Source organism: Theropithecus gelada, chromosome 1 (genome assembly GCF_003255815.1).
Source record: "Theropithecus gelada isolate Dixy chromosome 1, Tgel_1.0, whole genome shotgun sequence".
Taxonomy (NCBI): Eukaryota; Metazoa; Chordata; class Mammalia; order Primates; family Cercopithecidae; genus Theropithecus; species Theropithecus gelada.
Genome location: NC_037668.1, coordinates 203,350,164 through 203,375,610, shown reverse-complemented (window position 1 = coordinate 203,375,610; position 25,447 = coordinate 203,350,164). Strand labels below are relative to the sequence as shown.

At 46.4% G+C, this 25,447-nt stretch overlaps 1 protein-coding gene across 1 annotated transcript in view; it reads left to right on the top strand.

Moving 5' to 3' along the window:
* Positions 1-6,242: 6,242 nt before the first annotated feature.
* The window catches only part of ABCB10 (ATP binding cassette subfamily B member 10), a 43,030-nt gene continuing 23,825 nt past the window's right edge, over positions 6,243-25,447 (top strand). The window contains exons 1-5 of the mRNA XM_025365610.1: positions 6,243-6,994; positions 15,717-15,917; positions 17,453-17,655; positions 22,996-23,130; positions 24,930-25,076. Coding sequence (XP_025221395.1) covers positions 6,478-6,994; positions 15,717-15,917; positions 17,453-17,655; positions 22,996-23,130; positions 24,930-25,076 — 1,203 coding nt within the window. The 5' untranslated portion in view covers positions 6,243-6,477. The remainder of the gene's footprint in view (positions 6,995-15,716; positions 15,918-17,452; positions 17,656-22,995; positions 23,131-24,929; positions 25,077-25,447) is intronic.

The following is a 25,447-nucleotide window of genomic DNA, read 5'->3' as shown; positions in this document are numbered from 1 at the left end:
CAGTGAGCTGAGATCCGGCCACTGCACTCCAGCCTGGGCAACAGACCCAGACTCCGTCTCAAAAAAAAAAAAAAAAAAAAAAAAAAAAAAAACCTACAGAAGCAGGCTCACTGTCTTGTCTGTAGTAGAAGGGTCCTGAGCTACATTTCATTACATCCTGCAAGGTTCTTTGTGTAGTCTGAAATCTGGATGGCTGTTGAACATACTTGCGGTAAAATGAAGGTAAGTATTGTAACAGATACGATCAGCAAACTGACTATCCAAAGCACCCTCAGTAACTCAGTTGCTTTTTTGGCCAAAGGTGAGTAAATAGACAAATACTGAACATCTACTGCAGTATTATTCAAGATACTGATGTCAGGACTTTGTATCCGTTTGCTAGGGATGCCATAAGCCATAACAAAGTACCAGGAACTGGATAGCTTAAAAAAACAAGCGGGTAGCTCAGCCTGTAATCCCAGCACTTTGAGAAGCTGAGGTGGATCCTCTGAGGTCAGGAGTTCGAGACCAGCCTGGCCAACATGGTGAAACTCAGTCTCTACTAAAAATACAAAATTACAAAATACTAAAAATACAAAAATTAGCCAGGCCGTGGTGGTACAGGCCTGTAATCACGGCTACTCAGGAGGCTGAGGCAGGAGAATCGCTTGAACCCAGGAGGCGGAGGTTGCAGTGAGCCAAGAGGCACCAGTGCACTCCAGCCTGGGCAACAAAGTGAGACTCCGTCTCAAAAAAAAAAAAAAAAGTCTCACAGTTCTGGAGGCTAGAAGTTCGAGATTAAGGTATTAGCAGCCAGGCACGGTGGCTCACGCCTATAATCCCAGCACTTTGGGAAGCTGAGGCGGGTGGATCATGAGGTCAGGAGATCGAGACCATCCTGGCTAACACGGTGAAACCCCGTCTCTACTAAAAATACAAAAAATTAGCTGGGCGTGGTGCCAGGCACCTGTAGTCCCGCTACCCAGGAGGCTAAGGCAGGAGAATGGCATGAACCCGGAAGGCAGAACTTTGCAGTGAGCTACTGCACTCCAGCCTGGGCAACAGAGCCAGACTCAGTCTCAAAAAAAAAAAAACAAACAAAAAAAACAGAGTAAGGTATTAGCAGCAGGGCTGCAGGGGAGGCCTTCTGTGTCTCTTCGTAGCCTCTGGGGATTTGCTGGCAATCCCTGGCATTCCCCCTGGCTTGCAGCTGCATAACTCCCACCACCTCTGCCTTCCTCATCACATGGCGTTTTCCCCGTGTGCGTCTGTCTTTGCATAGCTGTCTTATAAGGGCACTCTGCTCCAATATGACCTCACCTTATGTGAACTAATTATATCTGCAATGACCTGATTTCCAAATAAGGTCACATTCTGAGGTCCTGGGGAGTTAGGAACTTCAACATATCTTACTTGGGGGGACACAATTCAAACCACATCAACCTTTCTTTGGGCTCTTTTGGGAAAAGGTGAGAGAAAGAAATGTAAAAGCTAAAGATGCTGAAGCCTTCTCTCTACAGTGCACTCACCTGCCTAAGTCATAGAGCTAAGAGGTTAAGGTTACAGCCTCAGCATTCACTGTAATCACACAGTACAGGTGAGTTACCAAAAGCTTCGATCCTAACCTCTTCAGAGGAATTTACAAAGCACTCCTGCCCCATGTGGATTCCACGCCTTTGCTGTGCATGCTTTACTGAGCTGCTTGCTTCATCTTCCACCACAGTCCTGACACCCTACCTTTGACATGATGAGCTGCAGGCTTGAGTTGAAAGAAAAAGAATGTACCAATAAGGGTCAAATGACACCCCCAATCAGCCTGCAAACTCCGACCAGAGAGCCTTTGTTTTGCTTCTTGTGCTATCGTGTACCGTTCCTGCTGTCCACATGGGCTCCCTCCTTTGCCACTCTTAGAGAGGGACAAGCACCCACAGGTGGAATTGCTCTTGAAATAATCCCAACAGCTCTCAAGTTACATCAAAAGAAGTCCCTTTAGAATTCAATACCTATTAGCCACTAAACCTATTAAGAGTCTATTCAGAGGGCCAGATTTTCCCTCTTGGTTCAGTCACACCTCCACCAAGAGCCTTCTGTGTCTTTCTTGTGGGCAGGACTTAAACTTTTGTTTGTTATTCTCTTGGCACTAATACACAGCCCTTTCTTATTTTGCTCTGGTATTTTATTAATCCAATCACATCTAACTGGCTTGTTTTATTCTTTTCCAAACACCCCTTAGAGCATTTTTTTTTCTTTTTTTTCAGAGGCCTAGGAACTTTATCCTAATTTCTAAAGAGGCAGTGAAGGGTCGGACGCGGTGGCTCATGCCTGTAATCCCAGCACTTTAGGAGGCCGAGGCAGGCGGATTACCCGACGTCAGGAATTTCAGACCAGCCTCGCCAACGTGGTGAAACCTCTTTTCTACTAAAAATACAAAATTAGCCAGGCGTGGTGGTGTGCACCTATAATCCCAACTACTCAGGGGGCTGAGGCAGGAGAATTGCTTGAACACGGGAGGTGGAGGTTGCAGTGAGCCGAGATTGTGCCACTCCACTCCAGTCTGGCCGACAGAGTGAGACTTCGTCTCAAAAAAAAAAAAAAAAAAAAAAAGAGGCAGTGAAGGTATTCTTATTTTCAAGTGAGAAGGTCATAGAAATACAAAGCAATAATTCATATATATGAATTATGTATGTTATATAAACATATATATATATTTTAGAGTAGGTCATCTTTCTTTTCTTTCTTTCTTTTTTTTTTTTGGTATGATGGCTATATAGGTCCAGGTGATCCTTTTGCTAATATTCATCCCCCATTGTAAAAAACAGCCATTGACTTTTTTTTTTCCTTTTTTGAGACGGAGTCTTGCCCTGTCACCCAGGCTGGAGTGCAGTGGTGTGATCTCCGCTCACTGCAACCTCCACCTCCTGGGTTTAAGCCATTCTCCTGCCTCAGCCTCCCCCGTAGCTAGGATTCCAGGCACCTGCCACCACACCCAGCTAATTTTTGTGTTTTTAGTAGAGATGGGGTTTCACCATGTTGGCCAGGCGGCTCTCAAACTCCTGACCTCAGGTGATCTACCTGCTTCGGCCTCCCAAAGTGCTGGGATTACAGGCTTTTTTTTTTTTTTTCTCTTGAGACAGGGTCTCACTCTGTTGCCCGGACTTGAGTGCAGTGGCCCGATCACAGCTCACTGAAGCTTTGACCTCCCGGGCTCAGGGAATCCTTCCACTTTAGCCTCCCAAGTATCTGGGACTACAGGCACACATGACCACATCCAGCTAATTTTTACGTTTTTAGTTTTTGTACAGAATGCGGGGGGGGTCTCCCAGTGTTGCACAGGCTGGTCTCAAACTCCTGGCCTCAAATGATCTTCCCACCTTGGCTTCCCAAAGTGTTGGGATTACAGGGGTGAGCCACCACACCTGGCCAATTTTTGTCTTTTAATCAGCTACACATGAGTTATTTTTCTATTGCCTGGAGGCCCTAGAGAGCAATGGCAGAAAAAGACAGTGGGATGCCACGCCGGGGAAGGCAGGAAGGGAAGGCCAGTCTGACATTTCCCGGCCCTTGCAGCAGCAGGAGTTTTCTGGAAAGTGGGTAAGAGAAAGATGAAGCTTAGGTCTGGGTTAAAATTGTCACTTTCTCTCCAACTGGGAGAGTGTCGTTCATTGATGTTTCTTCAGCTGGGCTCAAAGAAGAGGTAGCAGGATGCATGATGAGGAATGATCCCACTTCTTTTCAGAAGTATAACGTATTTGCTAAAAGGAACATGCTTACTCATAAATATCAGTGGAGCAGATTTCACACTACACCTGCAATTCTAGAACTTCTGCACTGATGAGACTAGCTTGAATTGTAGTCACCTTGGGGGCAGGAAAGTAGAGGGGGGTGCGGGGGAGGGAGGCAAGACTCCATGTCCCCTGGGTTTAAGAGGTTGGATTTTAGACGATTACATGCTTCCTGCTCACTTCACAGGCCCACTTAAGGCCCGATTAACCCCACACTTTCTATTATCGATCCTTTCCCCATCTCACTCCTTACCTACCAGGACCATATACTTAAGGCACTCTACTGGGGACAAAATTTAAAGATGTGCTAAAAAGTCTCATCCATCAAATAATGCAAAATTTATTTTAATTGAAAATTTTTTAAAAGTCAGGTTTTATGAGGAGACTTCTGAAAAGAAATGGGATTGTTTTCATCATGCATCTTGCTACTTCCTCTTTGTTTTGTTTTTGTTTTTGTTTTGAGATACAGTCTTGCTGTGTCACCCAGGCTGGAGTGCATGGAGTGCAGTGACATCATCTCAGCTCACTGCAACCTCCACCTCCTGGATTCAACCAATTATGCTGCCTTAGCCTCCCCAGTAGCTGAGACTACAGGCATGCACTACCAAGCCTGGCTAATTTTTGTATTTTCAGTAGAGATGGAGTTTCACCATATTGGCCAGGCTGGTCTCGAACTCCAGACTTCAAGGGATCCGCCTGCCTCGGCCTCCTAAAATGTTGGGGTTACAGGTGTGAGCCACCGCCCAGCCGCTACCTCCTTTTTTTTTTTTTTTTTTTTTTTTTTGAGACAGTCTTGCTCTGTCTCCCAGGCTGCAGTGCAGTGTGGCACCATCTCAGCTCACTGCAACCTCCACCTCCCAGGTTCAAGCAATTCTCCTGCCTCAGCCTCCTGTGTAGCTGGGATTACAGGCGCACTCCACCACACCTGGCTAATTTTTGTATTTTTAGTAGAGACGGGGTTTCACCACGTTGGTCAGGCTGGTCTTGAACTCCTGACCTCGTGATCCGCCTGCCTTGGCTTCCCAAAATGTTGGGATTATAGGTGTGAGCCACTGCGTCCGGCTGCTACCTCCTTTTTGAGTCCAACTAAAGAAACATCAAGGATTGATACTCTCCAGTTGAAGAGAAAGTGACAACTTTAACCCAAATCTAATCTTCCTCTTACTTTCTCTTTCCCGTTTTCCAGCTGCCAAACTAATGGCAGCTGCTGCAGTTTTTGTAAATAGTTTCCAGGGTTGGGATTAGAGCGAGAGAAGAGAGGCAGGACTGTGAAAGGTCAGGAGTGGATACTCAGTTAAAATTTTTGATATTTTGTTCATTATGGATTTTTAAAATTAATTTTGAATTTTAAAAATATTGCACGAAAATATTTATGTTGATTATTGAGTTTTTTTTGTTTTGTGAACCCATAAAATTTGCAATTGACAGTACCCTGTCCAGGTCCAGTAAAAATACCTAGGAGTCTACAAAAATCTACCCACGACTTACTGTGCCCCAGGTATATATCCCCCACCATGAAGTCTCCATAAAGTGTCCCAGTGAGTTTTAATGTTCTCTCCTATCTTTCCATGCACGTGTATTAAGATGCATTGCCTTCTGATTGGTGTTTTCCACTTCGAGCAGCGGGAATGCCTCGACCACGTCTGTTTTCAAATTTCTGTTCTAGTTAAGAAACGATCTCTAGCCCGGAGCGGTGGCTCACGCCTGTAATCCCAGCACTTTGGGAGGCCGAGGCGGGCGGATCACCTGAAGTCAGGAGTTGGAGACGAGCCTGACCAACATGCCGTCTCTACTAAAAATACAACATCAGCCGGGGTGGTGGCGCATGCCTGTAATCCCAGCCACTTGAGAGGCTGAGGCGGGAGAATCACTTCAACCTGGGAGGCGGAGGTTGCAGTGAGCTGAGATCGCGCCACTGCACTCCAGCCTAAGACACAGAGCAAGACTCCGTCTCAAGAAGAAAAGAAAAGAAAAGAAAAGATCAGATCTCTTCCCTTCTGAAAGTTATACACATTTCACTATTCGCCAACCACCTCCTCCACGCCGTCCAGAGCTGAGCTGACACGCAGCGAAGTCCTCTCAGTGGTCCCTCCGCACCTCAGCCCTGTGCTTGGCAGCGAGACTGGTGACAGGGCCGCCCCAGCACGGGTCTCCCGGGCCGCGGAGCCGCCCCACGCCGTGTCCAGCGCGGGGTCCTCCCGCCCCATCCTTGTGCCGGCCATCGTGTAGTCGCGTCTGCGCGCTCCGCCGGTCTGCCGGCGTGAGAAAGAGCTCGTGCGGCTCCCGAGTTCAGACCAGAGGGGACGGCGAAGCGCGAAAAAAATTCCCTGCGCCCAGTACGCAGGCGCAGCCGTGCTCCTGGGCTTCCCGGGCCTCGTCCCAGTCGGCGCGCCCGGCGCTACTCCGCCAGCGGACAGTTGGGGGCGCTGCAGGGAGGGCACCCGAGCGGGTTGGGGGCGCTTGGAAGGGTGGCTTGCATGGTCCGGGTAGCTGCAGTCCTCGGGGTGGGGCGGAGGGGCGCAGCACCGCGCGGACGAGGATGGGGCGGGGGCGGGCGCAGCCCAGGGATGCAGGCACGATAAGGCGAGTGACAGCCAGCAGGGAGGGGCGGGCGCCACTGCGTCCACGCCCTTTGCTCGGGGCCGGTCCGGGAGGGTCCTCGGGCTCTGCGCGCGCCTGGCCCGTGGGCTGAGGCGTACGGGTCGCACGCAGCGCCATGCGCGGCCCCCCTGCCTGGCCGCTGCGGCTGCTCGCGCCACCGGGCGCAGCCGAGCCAGGTCGGCTCCTGCCGGTAGCCTGCGTGTGGGCCCCGGCCATCCGCGCCCCTGGATCCCTATCGCCGTTCACTGGCCTAAGGCCCACACGGCTATGGGGCGCGGGGCCGGCGCTGCTCGGGGGCTTTGGAGCCGCGCGCAGCTGGAGGAGCGGCTGCCGGGGCGGGGGTCCGGGCTACTCGGGGGGCGGCCTGGGCCTCGCGCGGCTCATGGGGCTGTGGGCTCGGGCCCCTGGCAGCTGCACGTGCGGGGCTTTTGCTGGGCTGGGCGCTCCTCGGCTCCCGCGCGCCGGGTTCCCGGGCGGTCCGGCAGCCGCTGCCTGGGCAGGGGACGAGGCCTGGCGGCGCGGGCAAGCGGCGCCTCCTGGGGACAACGGGCGGCTGCGCCCCGGGTCACCTGAACTCCCGGAAGCCCGGAAGCTCCTGGGGCTGGCGTACCCTGAGCGCCGGAGGCTGGCAGGTAGGGCCCTCCCCGACCACTTCCCTCCGCCGGGCCGCTCCTTCTCCACGCGCAGGATCCCGGGGCGCCGAGAGGGACACGGCCGGGCCGCAGAGCGCCTGTCACCGCCGCCTCTCCTGGGCCACTCCTAACCCCGGAGGAGGGAGGGGATAGCTCTCCTCGGAGTAGCGTTGTCAAGATTTCACCGTAGCTGGGGACTCGTTTGCAGATTTTACACTTTTTTTCTTGTTGACACACATTGTATATGTCCTTATTGGAATCTCTGGGTCTGTTCCGTCACCAACTTAGTGGGAGCATCTGTTTTGGCTTAGGCAGCAAAATGAGCTGGAGGTTTTTCCTTGGAAAAAAAAAATTGTAGCCAAAAATATGCCTATTTTGTTATTAGGCATTTATACTTTTTGTTTTAACCAAAAAAAAAAATTATTTGCTTTAAGCGAGTCTGTCAAGCAGTCACCAATGCTTTCACAACGGAAAGCAGAACTTTCACACTCGTCTCTTGTGCTAAGTGGTAAGCAGGAAGTTATAGCACTGTGTTCAGCAGTCCACACCAACCTGTTATCTGTTCAGTAATTGAGTAACTTTTTTTAAAGAAGCCAAAATGAATGTTTTTAGAAACAAAATTTAAATAGTACAGTTTTCTATAGCTCCTCATTTTTTAACCATTAATTGGAGGAGTGTTTAGATGCAAGGGCCTTGTAAGATCTAAACTTTTTGATTTCTCTAAATTTTCATTCCTTCTATAAACATTTGTTGAGCCCTTATTCTGAACTGGGCCCTGGGGTTACAGTGGCATGCACAAGGAAACATGGTTCCCGCTTCTGCTGGGACTTCTGGCTTAGTGGGGAGAAGCATCTGTGAACTAATCATATGTGTAGAGGTCAGCCTGCACCTGTGGGCTGTGGAAAGGGGCCTGTGAGGTTGTCAGGTGCAACACCAGAAAAGCATTCTTTGCTGCAAATCCATTGCTTTAGAAAGGACCCTCCTGAGTAGTGATTTGGGATTTAGAGTAGGTTTGCACAGTGGAAGAGAGCAGTTAGGGTGGCGACTTTTCATCTGCCAGTGACTATGAAAGCTTAGGGGGACTCTTGGTATCGCTCGGGTATAAAGAGAATTATTTCATTGTTCAGTTGGTTGAGTGTAGATTTTGATGTAAAAATCTTTCTTTTTCTCTCTCTTTTTAAAAACATTGGAGACTAGGAGCTCTCACTGGACTTTGAGCTGCTTGAGACAGGGACTGTCTGATTCATCTTTCTGCCTCCAGTTCTTAGCATGTGCACAGCACAGAGCAAGCACTCAGAGCGCCTTCAGTGAAGGAATAAATGACCATACCACCAGGCACAGAGTGAGGCCTTTAGAAACCCTAAGCATCATAGGGTGCACCCACCACTTCTGTATGTGACTCGAAGTAAGTGTAAGGGAATCCAGTTCTGTTTTGTTTGTGAAATACTAGATGTCAGGAATGGTGTTTAGATGTCAGGCTTTGGTGGTGCCTACACGTGCCCAGTCCTGCTTATCCTATGACCATTGTTCCTGTGAGCCCTTACTCTGTCCCCCGATATCCTGTCATACTAGTATGTTTTGGTGACAGCCTTAAACAAGGCAAGACTGTGCCTCCTTTTTTCTTTCTTCCTTTTGTTTTTCTGGGATAGGGGTCTCACTGTGTTGCTGAGACTTGTGTCGAACTCCTCAGCTCAAGCAGCCCTGCCTCTACCTACTGAGTAGTTGGGACTACAGGCATGTGCCACCACACCCAGCTTGTACCTTTTTTTTTTTTTTTGAGCTGGAGTTTTGCTCTTGTTGCCCAGGCTGGAGTGCCATGGCATGATCTTGTCTGACTGCAACCTCCGCCTCTCAGGTTCAAGCAATTCTCCTGCCTCAGCCTCCCAAGTAGCTGGGATTACAGGCATATGCCACCATACCCGGCTAATTTTGTGTTTTTAGAGACAGTTTCTCCGTGTTGGTCAGGGTGGTCTCGAACTCCCGACCTCAGGTGATCTGCCCGCCTTGGCCTCCCAAAGGTTCTGGGATTACAGGTGTGAGCCACCACACCCAGCCTTCTTTCTGTTTTAAGAACAGGATATATTTTGTTCCACCACATTGAGAAATTATGAATATATAATTTGAAGAAACAAGCCTAGGGTTGCCCCATTATTATTATTATTATTATTATTTTGCTTTCTTTTTTTTTTTTTGAGATGGAGTCTCACTCTGTTGCCCAGGCTGGAGTGCAGAGTGCAGTGGTCAGATCTCAGCTCACTGCAAGCTCCACCTCCCGGGTTTACGCCATTCTCCTGCCTCAGCCTCCCGAGTAGCTGGGACTACAGGCACCTGCCACCTCGCCCGGTTAATTTTTTGTATTTTTTAGTAGAGACGGGTTTTCACTGTGTTAGCCAGGATGGTCTCGATCTCCTGACCTCGTGATCCGCCCGTCTCGGCCTCCCAAAGTGCTGGGATTACAGGCTTGAACCACCACGCCCGGCCTTTTTTTTTGCTTTCAAACAGATAAATACATATTGTATGTTATGAGGATATCTGATAAAAAGCCCTTATTTAGATGTATGATTTCCTGAGAAGTCATTATATATTAAAGCCAGTTAGGATTAAGAGGAAGTAGGGGTCATTGTTAATTTGTAATTAAAAAAAAAATGTATAATTCTAAGAGCAGCTTGAGGTGTTGGCACATCTCTTTGAAATGCTGGAGGTAAAGAGCAATTGTGTGTGTGTATTTTCTAATCAAAACACTAAAAAAGCTGAGCTGAAAAGGAATTCCAATGTTAATTTGTTAATTTTTGGAAAAACAAATACAAAAATCTTTTTTCAAAAACACAGCTTTATATTTTAATAACAATACCTCCATCTCTCTCAGCATTTTGCTGAGTATGCCTCCTAAATTTTGTGAACAGAAGACTTTGATAAGTAGTTTGTATCAGAAACTTTAAAAACGCAGTCTACCATGAACTATGTACAGACATGTGCCGAAAGCAGCTTTAGCATTACTGTGTTCCATTCCTCTCCTAAGGCAGGCCTAAGCCGCCCCTTTGGGGAGGGATTTGCAGCTATCTTCATACAGATGTAAGGTCCCTTTTCACTGATAATTCTCCATCTTATCACTCTGGCCAGAAGAAATCTTAAAAGATGCAGGTGCTTGAGGAGAAGCAGGGTATGGACTGATGGGATAAGCGACACTTCATCAGAACCCTCTGGCTGTGCCTGGCAGATAGAGGAGACTCTGACCTGAATGAGTTAGGGGCAGGGTTTTAGGAGCAAATGTGGGCCCCTACAGTACTGTGAGATTAGGGCAAAGCTGCCTCCTGGAGGTTCTTTGTGTGGGGGACTTTGGGGGTGGGGCAGCATGCCTTCCCCACACCTCCCAGGCAGGCTTCTCGTTAAACTGGACTGTACACGTCTATCCCCTCCACTGGGGCGTGTTCAGTTGGTGCCTGTTTGGAGGACTCCGGAGGGCTCCTCTCACTGCAGTTACTGATAAGGGTGTGTGGTTTGAGGGCAGGACTGCTCTGAGAACCTGAAGCCTGCTGACAGCTTTTGCTGAGTTTGTAGTTACCTTTTATGAAGATGGACCATGAGTGACCACAGTGAATATAGTGACAAAAGCAGTGGGTATGGTGGGCAAGGAGGCCAGAGTAGCTACTTCCTGAAGCCCAGTGAGGATGGAGATCCCACAGGGACAGTGCCCTGTGGGGGCTGGGGAGGATGAACCTTTGAAATCGGAACTGCCCCCGAAAGCCAGGGATGTGTGTGTGCTATGGAAATACATTGTTTCAGAGAAACTGAGCCTTCTGTAGCTGTGCTGTCACACCAGATTCCAGAGAGAAAAAATGTAAAATACCTTACCAATTTTTTATGTTGATCATGTGTGGATAATATTTTGGATATATTGGGTCAAGTAAAATGTCATTAAAATTAATTTTACATCTTCCTTTTTATAATGTGGCAGCTAGAGAAGTTTAAATTACCTAGGTGGCTCCCATCATTTGTCTGTTAGAGTCCACGGCGAGCCCCCCTGTGGGTCATGGGGCAGGTACCCCTAACTGTTTTTTTTAATTTTGTCTTTGGGGTACCCCCTAACTCTAGAGCATGCTAATAGCATGGACAGAGACAGTCTGATCTCGCACCAGACACATGGGGGCTCGGATCTTTCTTCTCCAGATTTCCAGAACCTGGAGTCTCTGGCTTCTTCCTCTATTCCCTTCTCATCTGTTAGCCCCTCATGTCCTCACTTATTCTCTACCCAGTGCTAATGCTGAGTCCCTTCGCTCAGCCTCCATCTCCCCCACACCCTTGACTCCTGTGTTCTCCATCACACCCACCTGCATCTGTGGAAATGTGTCCCAGACTCCAGCAAACCCAACATGTCTAAAAACCAAAGTTACATTTCTCCACAAAGCATCTTTCCTCTTCTGTCTCTAGGCTCAGTGAGAGAGACTGCAGTGTGAACCTCTTGGCCTTGGCCAGAGACACAGGTCATTCTTATAATGATAACAATAGTAGTTAAGATAATAGTTAATATGTCTTGCGTACTCAGCCCTGGGCATTGTACCAGATGCTTTGCATATGTGTCTAGTTGACTCGTAATTCTATTAGGGAGGGATTGCTTTTATTGCCGTTTTTCAGATGAGGAAACGGCACAGAGAGATGGAGTGACTTAAGCAAGGTCAAACAGCTAGATGGCAGAGCTTAAAAGGAGGATTTAAGATAATGAACGCCTAACCTAGGAGGGCTGGTTCTGAGGTTGAGTTGGTCAGGGTTCCAACCCAATCCTGACCACTCAACCTCAGAACGGCCCTCCTTGGTTAGGCCTTCATCATCCTAAATCCTCCCTTTAACCCTCATCTTATCCTCATTTTTCAGAGAGGAAAAATGCTCACATCCAACCAGTCATCACGTCCTAGTTCTTAAAAATTTCTCCAGTCCTTTTCTCTGCCCTTTATCCCTCTGTCCCCAACCTACTTCACCCTAAGTTTGCTTCTCATCTAGGGCTCTAGAACACCGCTCTCATGGTGACTCCTTTCACTCTGTAGCCGGAGTGGATCATTTAAAAATGCAAATCTGGCCGGGCACGGTGGCTCACGCCTGTAATCCCAGCACTTTGGGAGGCTGAGACAGGCAGATCACCTGAGGTCGGGAGTTCAAGACCAGCCTGACCAACATGGAGAAACCCTGTCTCTACTAAAAATACAAAATTAGCCAGGCGTGGTGGCGCATGCCTGTAATCCCAGCTACTCGGGAGGCTGAGGCAGGAGAATCACTTGAACCTGGGAGGTGGAGGTTGCAGTGAGTTGAGATCATGCCATTGCACTGGGCAACAAGAGTGAAACTCTATCTCAAAAAGAAAAAGCAAATCTGACTGTATCATTTCCCAGTGTAAAGCCTTTTTAGGCCGACCTTGCCAAAAAATCCTTCTGTTCTATAATCTAGAGCCTTCGTTTCATTTCTCAGTTCTCCTTCCTGTGCACCCATGAGATCTCTGCCCCTGCTCCATCCTGCCAGGCTTTCTGTTCCCTTCCCTGACTCCCAGGTGAGGCCTGTGCTGCTTCCTCTGCTTGGGACATGGGAAGATACCAAGGACAGGCTTTGTCGCAGAATGTGGTTCTGCATTGTGTAAACTGGGAGACCTTGCATAGGCTCCCTCTCTCTGTGTTCGAGATTCCTCTCTGAAAAACGAGAATAAGATGAGGGTGAAAGGGAGGATAAGATGATGAATGCCAGATCCTTCAGATAATGGCGAGGGCTCTGAAGTGCTGCCTTTGAGTCCTTGAATGACAGTGGGGATTGCTGTACCTGCCTGATACCACCAGATGGGTGCCGTGTTCGGCAGTGGCAGGTGGTAGGCACGGTGTACAGCCTCCTCCAACCACCCCCAACCTTTGTCCTTCTATCCAGCCCTGTTGTCCAGCAATCTTCATTTCAGATTGTCCTTCCCCATTCTTTTGAAAGATATTTGTTTCCATCTTTGCCGCCATTCAGTAGAATGAGGTAACAGAAAGATACTTGAAGGTATCTCTCAAGAAATAGATAATGGGAGAAGTTGCTGGGGCCACATCAGGCAAAGGTAGGGGCAAGCAAGAGACTTAACTATGGAGAAAAGGTGTGGGAGAATTTCAGAATTGCAGTATGCTCAGTTGTGTCCAGGGCTTATGGTGGAATCTGAAATGATGTTTATGGAGCAAGTCTAAAGTATGCATTAATATCAGAAGACAGTGATATGTAGTCAGATCTTGGTTAACAAGAATGCACTTAACTAAAAGCTGAAAAATATCTTGTTTTACTTATTCAAGTTGGACAAAGAAGCAAATGTCAACAAAACAAGCTGATAATTTTTAAATGATTATTAAAAAGTAAAAGTGTGGAGGGATATCCTGAAATTAATTTGGATTCAGCTAAATTACTTTCTCTTTGTAATCAGCATCATTACTATGTGAGAACAAGACTCAGAATCATAATCAGGGGGCACTTCATTCATGTCATGTAGATTCTTATTGTAGAATCATAACTGATTTAGAAAACTAGAGGAGGAGGGAAGAGGTGGACCTTTATATAGCAGGTCATGCACACTGTGCTTTCGGAGTTACTCTCTGAGGCGAAAGAATAGAAATTGGCTACTGATGAAGGACAAAAAGAATTTTCTGCTGAATCCTGAATTTGCCAGGATGACTCCTTCTGGAGCTGCCAGTTCATCGAGGCTGAGGTATTCGGAACCTCAAGTTAGACACTCTCCCTGTCCTTTGGGCCTTCAGGCCCCCTTGGGCACTGTTGTAAGAAGCATGGTGCTTTGAAACAAGGCCCCGGGCTTTACGTCAAAATGAAGTGGCCCTTGCCCAGCGTCCTATTATTCAGTTAGATTGTGATTATGGGTTTTTAAGCCAGGCATATGGACTTTATGAGCTGCCAGAGCTCACATTTCTGCTTAGGTTATTGAAGAATTTTGATCTGATAGATGTTATTGCTCTATTGCCAAAGTTCAATTTATTTGTTTGTTCATTCAACAAATAGTGATTGAGATTTTCCTGTGTGCCTGTCAATGTAGGCAATCGGTGACAAACCAGGCCAAAATCTTTTCTGTCCTAATGGAGAGGGAAACTAAATAAACAGATGAAACATTTAGAATGCTGAAAGGTAGGAGCTTCGAGAACACAAATGGAGAGGGAGTGAGGTGGGCAGTGTAGGGTGTCTGTATTTTAAGTGAGGCTGTCAGAGCAGGCCTTTTTGGGGAGGGGACTTTAGAATAAAGACCTTAAGGAGGGGCAAGAGCAATTGTTCGAAATGTTCCCCACTTAAAAAGACCTATGTTTTTCCTAGAACTCTGTCGACTAAATGTCCAGTTGGCACTGGGTTTGCTCTGGACTCTTTATTAAGGTTATATAAAAATAATACTTTTGGCTAGGTGCAGTGGCTCATGCCCGCAATCCCAGCACTTTGCAAGTCTGAGATGGGAGGACTGCTTGAGGCCAGGAGTTTGATACCAGCCTGGGCAACATAGTGAGATCCCCGTCACTATCTTTTAAAAAAATTCATTTCTCTTATTATGAATGCAGTTATCTGTGATATGTGTTGTTACTAATTGGGTTTTCTTTTCTGTTTTTTATTTTTTTATTTTTTGAGACAGAGTCTTGCTCTGTCATCCAGGCTGGAGTGTAGCAGCACGATCTTGGCTCACTTCAACCTCCACTTCCCAGGTTCAAGCGATTCTCCTGCCTCAGCCTCCCAAGTAGCTAGGACTACAGATGCGCACCACCACACCTGGCTAATTTTTTGTATTTTTTTTTTTAGTAGAGACAGGGTTTCACCATGTTGGAAAGGGTAATCTTGAACTCCTGACCTGAAGTGACCCACCCACCTCAGCCTCCCAAAGTGCTGGGATTACAGGCGTGAGCCACTGTGCCAAGCCAATATTTCTCTTCTGATAAGACTGTATCTTGTTTGCCTTTTTTTTAGGTGCATGAACAATTCTGTTCTTATTTATTTTCATATCATGTTGATATTTCCCAAAGCAATAATACAATATTAAGAAGCAATATATCACGTTTTATTGACATTTGCTTCTTTGTAATGATCCGTGAAACTGTTTTCCAAAAGTTATCTAGAATGGGTTGTTTGTTTGCTTAAGGCCTACAGCGTCTTGTATTCCCAGGCAGTTTCCCATCGAAGTACTGATGAGGTCCCACCCTGCGCAGCTTCTGAGGTCAGACAAGATTGGGTGCGTTCGGAGTGTATGGCCATAGACAAGAGGGTTTTGAGATACTAGATGTAATCAAGGGCTTTAACTAGACAGCTTGATCTTCAAGTTACAGTACAGTTAGATGCCGAGGAGTATAGCATGTATAGCATGAATGGAGGAAAAATATGATCTGAGATGAACACCAAAATCAAGAGACAGGGAGGGAGGGGCTGGCCGGAACGGGTTCTGTAGTTGGCTCCCAGTTTTTCTTGGTGAGGAAGAGTTGATCAGACTAAGAAGTCATCTTCTCTGGTTCAGATATGATCACTCACTTCCTTAGTCAACCTGCTTGTTCTCACCTGGAACCATTTGGTTCTTCCCTTGAGTCAGGGGTCGAGGAGCAAAAGGGAGGAAACTGCTAGAGACTGAGATCAACGCATACTCTGAAAACAGCTTATTTGGCAAGGAAGCCTCCTGGGCTCAGCACCCCAGCAACAGCCCCTTTGCTGAAGCACCCTGAGCATTGAGAGTGCTTGTGTTTTCTAGCTGCGGTTGGATTTCTCACGATATCCAGTGTTATCTCCATGTCTGCCCCTTTCTTCCTGGGGAAGATCATCGATGTCATCTATACCAACCCCACTGTGGACTACAGCGACAACCTGACCCGCCTCTGCCTTGGGCTCAGTGGTGTGTTTCTGTGTGGTGCTGCCGCCAATGCCATTCGTGTCTACCTCATGCAAACTTCAGGTAACAGTCTCTCCTCTCAGGGATGTGAGTCATCCTGAAGAAGATGTAGAGTCCTGTGGGTTTGTTCGGGCTCGAATCTCATGTGCTCCAGGCTCCATTCTCTTCCTGTCTTGCTGGCATCCTGTTAAGTGGGGATAGAGCCCAATGACTGCCCAGATGTTGGAGTACAGATTATTTTAGATCAAGCACTGTTCTCAACTCTTCTTTTCCAGTTGAAGTTGAGCTGTAAGGGCAATCATGTCGGTCTTGTGGGAGGTTTGGAAATATGCCCCTCAGGCTGGGCACGGTGGCTCATGCCTGTAATCCCAGCACTTTGGGAGGCCGAGGCAGGTGGATCATGAGGTCAGGAGTTTGAGACCCAGCTAGCCAACATGGTGAAACCCCGTCTCTACTAAACATACAGAAATTAGCCAGGTGTGGTGGCGTGTGCCTATAATCTCAGCTACTTCAGGAGACTGAGGCAGGAGACTCACTTGAACCCAGGAGGCTGAGGTTGCAGTGAGCCCAGATCACACCACTGCTGGGGGTCCTCCAGCCTGGGGGACAGAGCGAGACTCCATCTCAAAAAAAAAAAGAAAAAGAAAAAAAGAAAATGAGACCCCTGGCCATGAAGCTGGACTTCTGAGGCTTCCTGAAGGCTTCAGAAACCCATTTACATGCCCCATGCTTGTGTTTCTCCTTGAGTAGCATCTGGGATGATAACTTTGTTAGTATTTCTGTGAAGAGATCTACTTGGTACAGGCAGGTCACTGCCACAATAGTGAGAGAACCCGGGACACCAACTGGAAGTCGGTTGCTCTCCATTTAACTCTGTGGATGATTAACCGTTTTTGCCATTTAAAGGTTCAATACAGGAAAAGGTTTCCAGGGAGGAACAAAATGAGCTTTTGGAAGTTAATGTAATAAAACTTCTTTGTAAATAATACCTTAAAAAACTCTCGGCCACGTGTGATGGTTCACGCTGTAATCCTAGCACTTTGGGAGGCTGAGGCAGGAGGATTGCTTGAGCCCATGAGTTTGAGACCAGCCTGAGCCACATAGCAAGACTCCGTCTGTACTAAAAATAAGTTAGCTGGGTGTAGTGGCAGACATCTGTAGTTTCAGCTACCCAGGAGGCTGAGGTGGGAGGATGGCTTGAGCCACAAGGTTGAGGCTATAGTGGACTATGATCGTGCCACTGCATTCAAGCCTGGGTGATAGAGCAAGACCCAGTCTCTTAAAAAAAAAAAAAAAAGTAGAAATAAAAAAAGCCTCTGTGTCGTGTTATATTTATTTTATTCCTGTATCCTCTCACTAGCCCCCACAGTCTGTAGTTAATAAGAGAAAAGTAGTGTTGGTAGTGCATGACAGTTAACGTGCCTGGTTTGGGAAAGGCTCTTTCTCCCCATGGGATACAGTGCAGTAGACACGCTCAGAGGCTGCATTGCTCAGAAGGGTTACAACTCCAGGCCAAGCCGCTGCACAGTAGGTGGCTGCCCCATAATGGTAATGGATGTCTTTACCCCTGGTGAGTCTGTTCGTGTTTGCTTTTGCAGGTCAGCGCATTGTGAATAGGCTGAGAACTTCGTTATTCTCCTCCATCCTGAGGCAGGAGGTTGCTTTCTTTGACAAGACTCGCACAGGAGAATTGATTAACCGCCTCTCATCAGACACTGAACTCCTGGGGCGCTCAGTGACTGAAAACCTCTCAGATGGGCTCAGGGCCGGGGCCCAGGCTTCTGTAGGCATCAGCATGATGGTATGTTGGCCTGGTTCCCCTTGGTACCTTCCTGCCAGGGCTTGGCTTGCACCAGGCCTCTCAAGTGTGAGATGAGCTCAAGGTGAGCGATTCGCATCATTCTGTAAGTGCCTAGAGCCAAAAGTGCTGTTGCAGAGGCTGCTGGAACATGGGGATTGCCTCTACCTGCATGGCCTCTTGTACCTTCATTTCTCCAGAATGAGTGATTATCTGGAAAATGGACTCTTGTGTTACTGCTGGGTATTCTGAGATGTGTGAACCCAGGGTATTAAGACAGAAAAGAGCATCAGGTAGAAGGAGCACTGGGTACTACCCTGTGGGTGGCACCAGGCAGTGACTAAATTCCATTCCTCTGTGTGTATAAGTCGAACTGTGCTCTTTTAAGGGGAGAGCTCTTCACTCCCACAGCCTTTTTTCCTTTCCTTAACTGGGTGGCTTGTGCCTGTCCTGTCTGCTTGCCTTACCTCTTCAACCAGTATTTCTGTTTAGCCCAATGCTGCAGGTCAGTAGAGAGGCAATGCAAGCCACATGTGTGATTTTAATGTTTCAGTAGCCACATTTAAAAAAAGCAAAAAGAAGCCAATCAGATTAATTTAATTTTTTTAATTTAATTTTGTTTTTGGAGACAGAGTGTTACTCTGTTACCCAGGCTGGAGTACAGTGGCAAGATCATAGCTCACTGCAGTCTTAAACTTCTGGACTCAAGTGATTGTCCTACCTCAGTCTCCCAAGTATCTGGGACTACAGGCACACACCACCAAGCTTGGCTAATTTAAAATGTATATATATATATATTTTTTGTAGAGGCAGGGTCTCTTTGTGTTGCCCAGGCTGGTCTCCAACTCTTGGCCTCAAGTGATCCTCCTGCCTCGGCCTCCCAAAGTGCTGGGATTACAGGCTTGAGCCACCATATCTGGCTGAGATTAATTTTAATGTTTTGTTTAAGCCAGTATAAACAAATTATTGTCATCTCAACATGTAATTAATATCAAAATTATTAATGAGGTATTTTATATTATTTCTTTCATATTATAGTTGACGCTTGAACAGTGCAGGGGTTGGGACACTGAACCCCACACAGTCAAAAATCAAAGTGTAACTTTTGACTCCCCAAAAACTTAACTACTAATGGCCTACTGTTGACCAGAAGCCTTACTGATAACATATAGTCAATTACCATGTATTTGGTATGTTATATGTATTATATACTATGTTCTTATAACAGAGTAAGCTAGATAAAAGGAAGTGTTATTAAGAAAATCATAAGGAAGGTAAAATATACTGATTATTTATTAAGTGGAAGTGAATCATCATAAAAGTTTTTTTTTTTTTTTGAGACAGAGTCTCGCACTGTCGTCTGGGCTCACTGCAAACTCTGCCTCCCAGATTCAAGTGGTTCTCCTGCCTCAGCCTCCTGAGTAGCTGGGATTATAGGCGCCTGCCACCACGCCTCGCTAATTTTTTTGTATTTTTAGTAGAGATGGGGTTTCACTATGTTGGCCAGGCTGGTCTTGAACTCCTGACCTTGTGATCTGCCCGCCTCGGCCTCCCAAAGTGCTGGGATTACAGGCGTGAGCCACCGCGCCCGGCCCATCATAAAAGTGTTTATCCTCATTGTCTTCACACTAAGTAGACTGAGAAGAAGAAAAGTTGTTCTTGCTGTCTCAGGGATGGCAGAGATGAAAGAAAATCTATGTTTAAGTTGACTCATGCAGTTCAAACCTATGTTGTTCAAAGGTCAACTGCATTTCCAAATCTGGTGTGTATTCTCTACTTATGGAGCATCTTAATTCGGATGCTAAATTTTCATTGAAAGTACTTGATCTATATTTAGATTTTATAAAATGTACAATTGAAAAAGTAGTTTGACATACTCAGTTTTTCCAGACATACTTAATAGTTTGCCAATAACTGAATGGAATATAGGCTTTTAAATTTTAATTAAACCTAAATACAATTAAAACTTCAGTGTCTCAGTCATACCTGCCACATTTCAAGTTTCCAGTGGCCATGTAAGGCTGTCGTTTTGGGCAGTGCAGTTCTAGACCTGTGGAAAAAGAACTGTAAATAATCCTTTCTCGCAAGTGGAAAAGCTTGGATTTTGTCCTTTGTGTCCCATGAAGCACTCAGTTCAGAGAGGAAGGGTGTGTTGCCTATTAGATCTGACTTACGGAATGAAAAACAGCTTTGAAAACTCATGATTTTCCAGCTAAGAGAGAAGCAAACCTCTGGAAGAGGACCCTTCCTGCACTAACATGCCATTTTCCAAATATGAATAGTTTGGGGAATCAGGAAAAGTTCAAGCTGGGAAAAAATCACTTGGGGTACTTTTTGTAACAAGTACCCCAAGGAAACAAGGAAAACAAGGAAAGGGAATTCAGTGTAGGATCAGATGAGCAATTCAAAGGGGTCTGTTTGGGCTGCCATAATAATACCACAGACTGGGTGGCTGAAACAAAAGAAATGTATTTCTCACAGTTCTGGAGGTTGGAAGTCCAGGGTCAAGGTACTAGCAAAATAGCTTCATTCTGAGGCTTCTTCTCTTGGCTTGTAGGCAGCTGCCATCTTGCCATGTGCTCACATAGTGGAGAGAGAGTGTGCTCTAGAGTGTCTCTTATAAGGACACTAATCCTGTTGGATTGTGGCCCCACACTTAGGACCTTATTTAACCTTAGTTACTTTCTTAGAGGCCCCATCTCCAAATACAGCCATGCTGGGGTTAAGGCTTCAACACATGAATTTCAGGGGGAAACATTCAGTCTATAAAAGGGCCTCAGGAAGTGGCTTCACCTAGGATCCGATCTTTGGCTCTAGAGGATCAGAAATGTGACTTTGTTTCTCCTGCACAAACTCATGGACCTGACATAGGGGACGTCCAATTATGAGAACCTGATACTGTGTATGCCATACTGCCAATTTATTAATTTACATAGTGGGCCTTGCTACTATTAAGTTGTGTTTCTGCTATTCCAATTTTGTGTGTGTGTGTGTGTGTGTGAGACAGGGTCTCACTCACTACAGCCTAGGCTATAGTGCAGTGGTGTCATCTTGGCTCACTGCACCCTCTGCCTCCTGAGCTCTAGCGATCCTCCCACGTCAGCCTCCCAAGTAACTGGAACTACAGGCGTGCACCACCATGCCCGGCTAATTTTTGTATTTTTTTCTATAGAGACAGTGTCTCACCATGTTGTCCAGCCCACTGGTTTTGAACTCCTGGGCTCAAGCGATCCACCTACCTCAGCCTCCCGAAATGTTAGGATTACAGTCGTGAGCCCCCACACCTAGCCCATTTCTGCTATTCAAAACACTTCATTATGGTGCCAGGACCCTGTATCAGAAGGTTTTTTGGATTTGTTTTGTTTTGTTTTGTTTTGTTTTGTTTGAGACGGAGTCTTGGTCTGTCTGGCTGGATCTCAGCTCACTGCAAGCTCCGCCTCCTGGGTTCAGGCCATTCTCCTGCCTCAGCTTCCCGAGTAGCTGGGACTACAGGCGCCCGCCACCTCGCCCGGCTAGTTTTTTATATTTTTTAGTGGAGATGGGGTTTCACCATGTTAGCCAGGGTGGTCTCGATCTCCTGACCTCGTAATCCGCTTGTCTCGGCCTCCCAAAGTGCTGGGATTACAGGCTTGAGCCGCCGCGCCTGGCCAGAAGGTTTTTCATTAAGTATGGAACCACAGTGAAGGAAGGGGGTGGTTCTGGGACAGTTCTAGGAGAATCTTGATGGACTGTGCCTGCCCCACACAGAGGACACCTGTCCGGTCGGTTCATTTGACATCAGTTGTGTTCAGGCCCCAGAAGTGTTAGACCTGTCCTGTTGGTCTCATGTCCTGATAGGGACCATCAGAGATATGATTATGCTCCCCAAGGCTCACCCCAGGTGTCCTGATGGACTTGTCTTCTCAGGGTGGGACATTTGTGTACACATCTGCTTGCTCCTCTGTGAAGGTGCCAACCTCCTTTCTGCCTCAGGGCCTTTATGCAGTGGCTCTTCCCTGTTGGTGGAGAGGTCTTCCAAGATCATGTTACATCTGAAGTGATACTTTCTCTCTCTTATACTTGTCTATTATCTAAGTCTTATCTCTTCTTTCTTGCATGAAAACTCTGTGAGGGTTGGTTATCTCCCAGGTGCCTGGAATAGTGCTTGCACTCAGTAACAACTTGTTGAATGAGTAAATGAATGAGTGAATGATTGGTTGGTCCATCCACTTACATTTCAGTTTGCAGCTTTTCGTTAGTATTATTTAGCCTTGTACTGATTATACTATTTTCTGTGCAAATGAGATATGGTAGATTTTAGTAATTTGTCAAAGACATGCTAGTACTATTGAAAGTACAATCACCAAATTGCAAGGTTGACAGGGAAACCCTCTGTTACTTACTTCTAGAAGTTAGGTTATTCTTTCAGCAATTCCAGTTACTAGAAGCTTCTCGGTATGTTGAGCCCAGAGCCATCCTGCAGACTTCAGTCCACTGAGCCATGCAAGCAGCTTTAATTCTTCTTCGACTTGTTGGTTGTGTCCTCCAAGTCCTCTGTTGACTGTTTGTCATGCAATGTGTGGTTTTTGTTTTTGTTTTTGTTTTGAGACAGAGTTTTGCTCTTGTTATCCAGGCTGGAGTGCAGTGACTCAGTCTTGGCTCACTGCAACCTCCACCTCCCGGGTTCAAGCGATTCTCCTGCCTCAGCCTGCTGAGTACCTGGGATTACAGGCGTGCACCCCAACACCCGGCTAATTTTTGTATTTTTAGTAGAGACAGGGTTTCACCATGTTGGTCAGACTGGTCTTGAACTCCTGACCTCAGGTGATCCACCTGCCTTGGCCTCCCAAAGTACTGAGATTACAGGCGTGAGCCACCACACCCTACCCAGTGTGAGGTTTTTTGGTGACTTCACCGTCTTGGTCATTTTGATGGGACGTGTTGCTCTGGTTGTTCAGTGCCTACAGGTGGTTCAGACCTGAATACACAACTCCTGATATGGTCTGGAGTGTGGAGCAGAACAGGCCTCTGCCACACTCATCCTGTCTCTTCCCACTCTGTTGTTAAACAGCATGGTCTGATCTAGTATTGGCCTGAGGATTCTTTCTTCAGCAATTGCTTGTCACCTTTCTTCTGTGTGGCATGCTGAATATTTATGGGGTTTTGTGAAGAATAAAGATGTCTGAAAAATTCCACCCAAACAGGATGTAACAACTTGGGGACAGTACCTTCAAGCCTGCTGTTAATTTAAACACACTCACACACACACAGACACACCCCTACACACACTCCCCATCGTAGGTAATGAGAATGTCTTGCCACCCTATGTAACAAACACCTCTCAATTTTTTTTGTTTTTGACAGTTTTTTATCTCACCTAATCTGGCCACCTTTGTTTTGAGCGTGGTACCTCCAGTGTCAATCATTGCTGTAATTTATGGACGATATCTACGGAAACTGACCAAAGTCACCCAGGATTCCCTGGCACAAGCCACTCAGGTAAAAGCCCTTTCTCATCCATGTGGTTTCCAGCAGAATGGGGTCACAGCCAGGATCCTAGACGGCAGATCCTAAGGGATGTGCTTAGGTTTTTCAATAAAGTGCCTTCCTTTCCTTTCATTAGAAATTACCCCAAGATCCCAGAAACTTAAACTACTCTGTTTTCTAGACTAAGTTTCTACCCATATCTCAAAGTAGATCCAACTTGACTAAACATTTTGTGGAGTCCTCACTTCTTACCATCACTATTTCTTTTCTTTCTTTCTGTCTTTCTTTTTTTTTTTTTTTTTTTTTTGAGACAGGGTACATGAGAAAAGTCTTTTTCATGCACTCTAGGCTAGAGTGCAGTGGTATAATCACAGCTCAGTGAAGCTTTAACCTCCCAGGCTCGAGTGATCCTCCCACCTCAGCCTCCTCAGTAGCTGGGACTATAGCCACATGCCACCATGCCCACTAATTTTTAAAATTTTTTGTAGAGACAGGGTCTTACTGTGTTGCCCAGGCTGGTTTCAAATTCCTGGGCTCAAACGATTCTCCCACCTCAGCCTCCTGGAGTGCTGGGATTACAGGCGTGAACCACCATACCTAGCCACTATCACTGTTTGTTATGGGACAAAACAGTTAATCAGGTTTTGAAAATAGTTACTAGATAACACTGTGTTTCATTAATTTAATAAATCTGGCTTTGCAATGCTGTGCAACGTTATCTTTTCAAAAATTAAAAATGGCCCGGTGCAGTGGCTCGTGCCTATAATCCCAGCACCTTGGGAGGCCAAGTCGGGTGGATCACTTGAGGTCAGGACTTTGAGACCAGCCTGGCCAACATGGAGAAACCTTGTTTCTACTAAAAATACAAAAATTAGCTGGGCGCGCTGGTTCCTGCCTGTAATCCCAGCTACGTGGGAGACTGAGACAAGGAGAATTTTGAACCCGGGAGGCAGAGGTTGCAGTGAGCCAAGATTGTGCCATTGCACTCCAGCCTGGGTGACAAGAGTGAAACTCCGTTCCCAAAAAAAAAAGAAAAATTAAAAATAACCATTATACTTTCATGGTACAAAAACCATGCATGGGGCTGGGTGCAGTGGCTCACGCCTATAATCCCAGCACTTCGGGAGGCCGAGGCAGGCAGATCACAAGGTCAGGAGATCGAGAACATCCTGGCTAACATGGTGAAACCCTGTCTCTACTAAAAATACAAAAAATTAGCCAGGTATGGTGGCGGGCGCCTGTAGTCCCAGCTACTCCGGACGCTGAGGCAAGAGAATGGTGTGAGCCCAGGAGGCAGAGCTTACAGTGAGCCGAGATTGAGCCGCTGCACTCCAGCCTGGGTGACAGGGCGAGACTCCGTCTCAAAAAAAAAACAAAAAAAACCATGCATGTTTATTGTTGAAAAATTCGAAAATAGAGAGAAAACAAAAATACGCATAATCCTGTCTTTTAGAATTATTATTAACATTTTGGAGTCTGTCTTTTTCTCTGCATAAAAATGTATTTCTGCATCTACATATGCTCCTATTTTTCTGTCTATATATATGATATGTTTAGGTATAGTTTTTTCCCCCAAAACTAGGATTGCTTTGTGTACTTTGCTGTCACTCTTTTTTGACTTAGTCATGTATCAAGAGTGGTTTTCCATTGATAGTGTCTTTTAGGGAGTTCTCACTTCTTACTATCACTATTTCTTTTCTTTTCTTTTTAATAAGTAAATAAATGAAATGAGAACCACATTTTATTTTTGCTTCTAGAAGCTCTTGAAATATGACCCTTCTCCTCCTGAAATGTATTTATTATTCTCCCAGCTAGCTGAGGAACGTATTGGAAATGTAAGAACTGTTCGAGCCTTTGGGAAAGAAATGACTGAAAGAGACAAATATGCCAGCAAAGTGCACTATGTGATGCAGTTAGCAAGGAAAGAGGCATTCGCTCGGGCTGGCTTCTTTGGAGCAGTAAGTAGATCATTTTGCAAAAAGTGAAAGTGGCAGATGTTAGAATGGTGAGAGTTTTATTCTGTGGTGTTCAGCATAAGTAGAAAATGATTTTAATTTTTAAAATTTTAGTCTTAATTTCAAGGCTGAGAATGACTTTCTTTAAAATATTTTTGTGAAAAAGGAAGAAACAAGTAAATGTCCTTAGAGAAAAGTCAGTGCATGGTGCGATCGGGCACTGATTATTTGTGCGGTGCAGGCCTGTGGCATCAGCTTTGCCTGGGCCGTGGTCAGCCTCGCCGAGACTCAGCTCCGTCGCAGATCTGCTGGGTAGGAAACTGGGGCCAGCAATCTGTTTAACAGGCCTTCTGGGTCATTCTCATGCCAGCAAA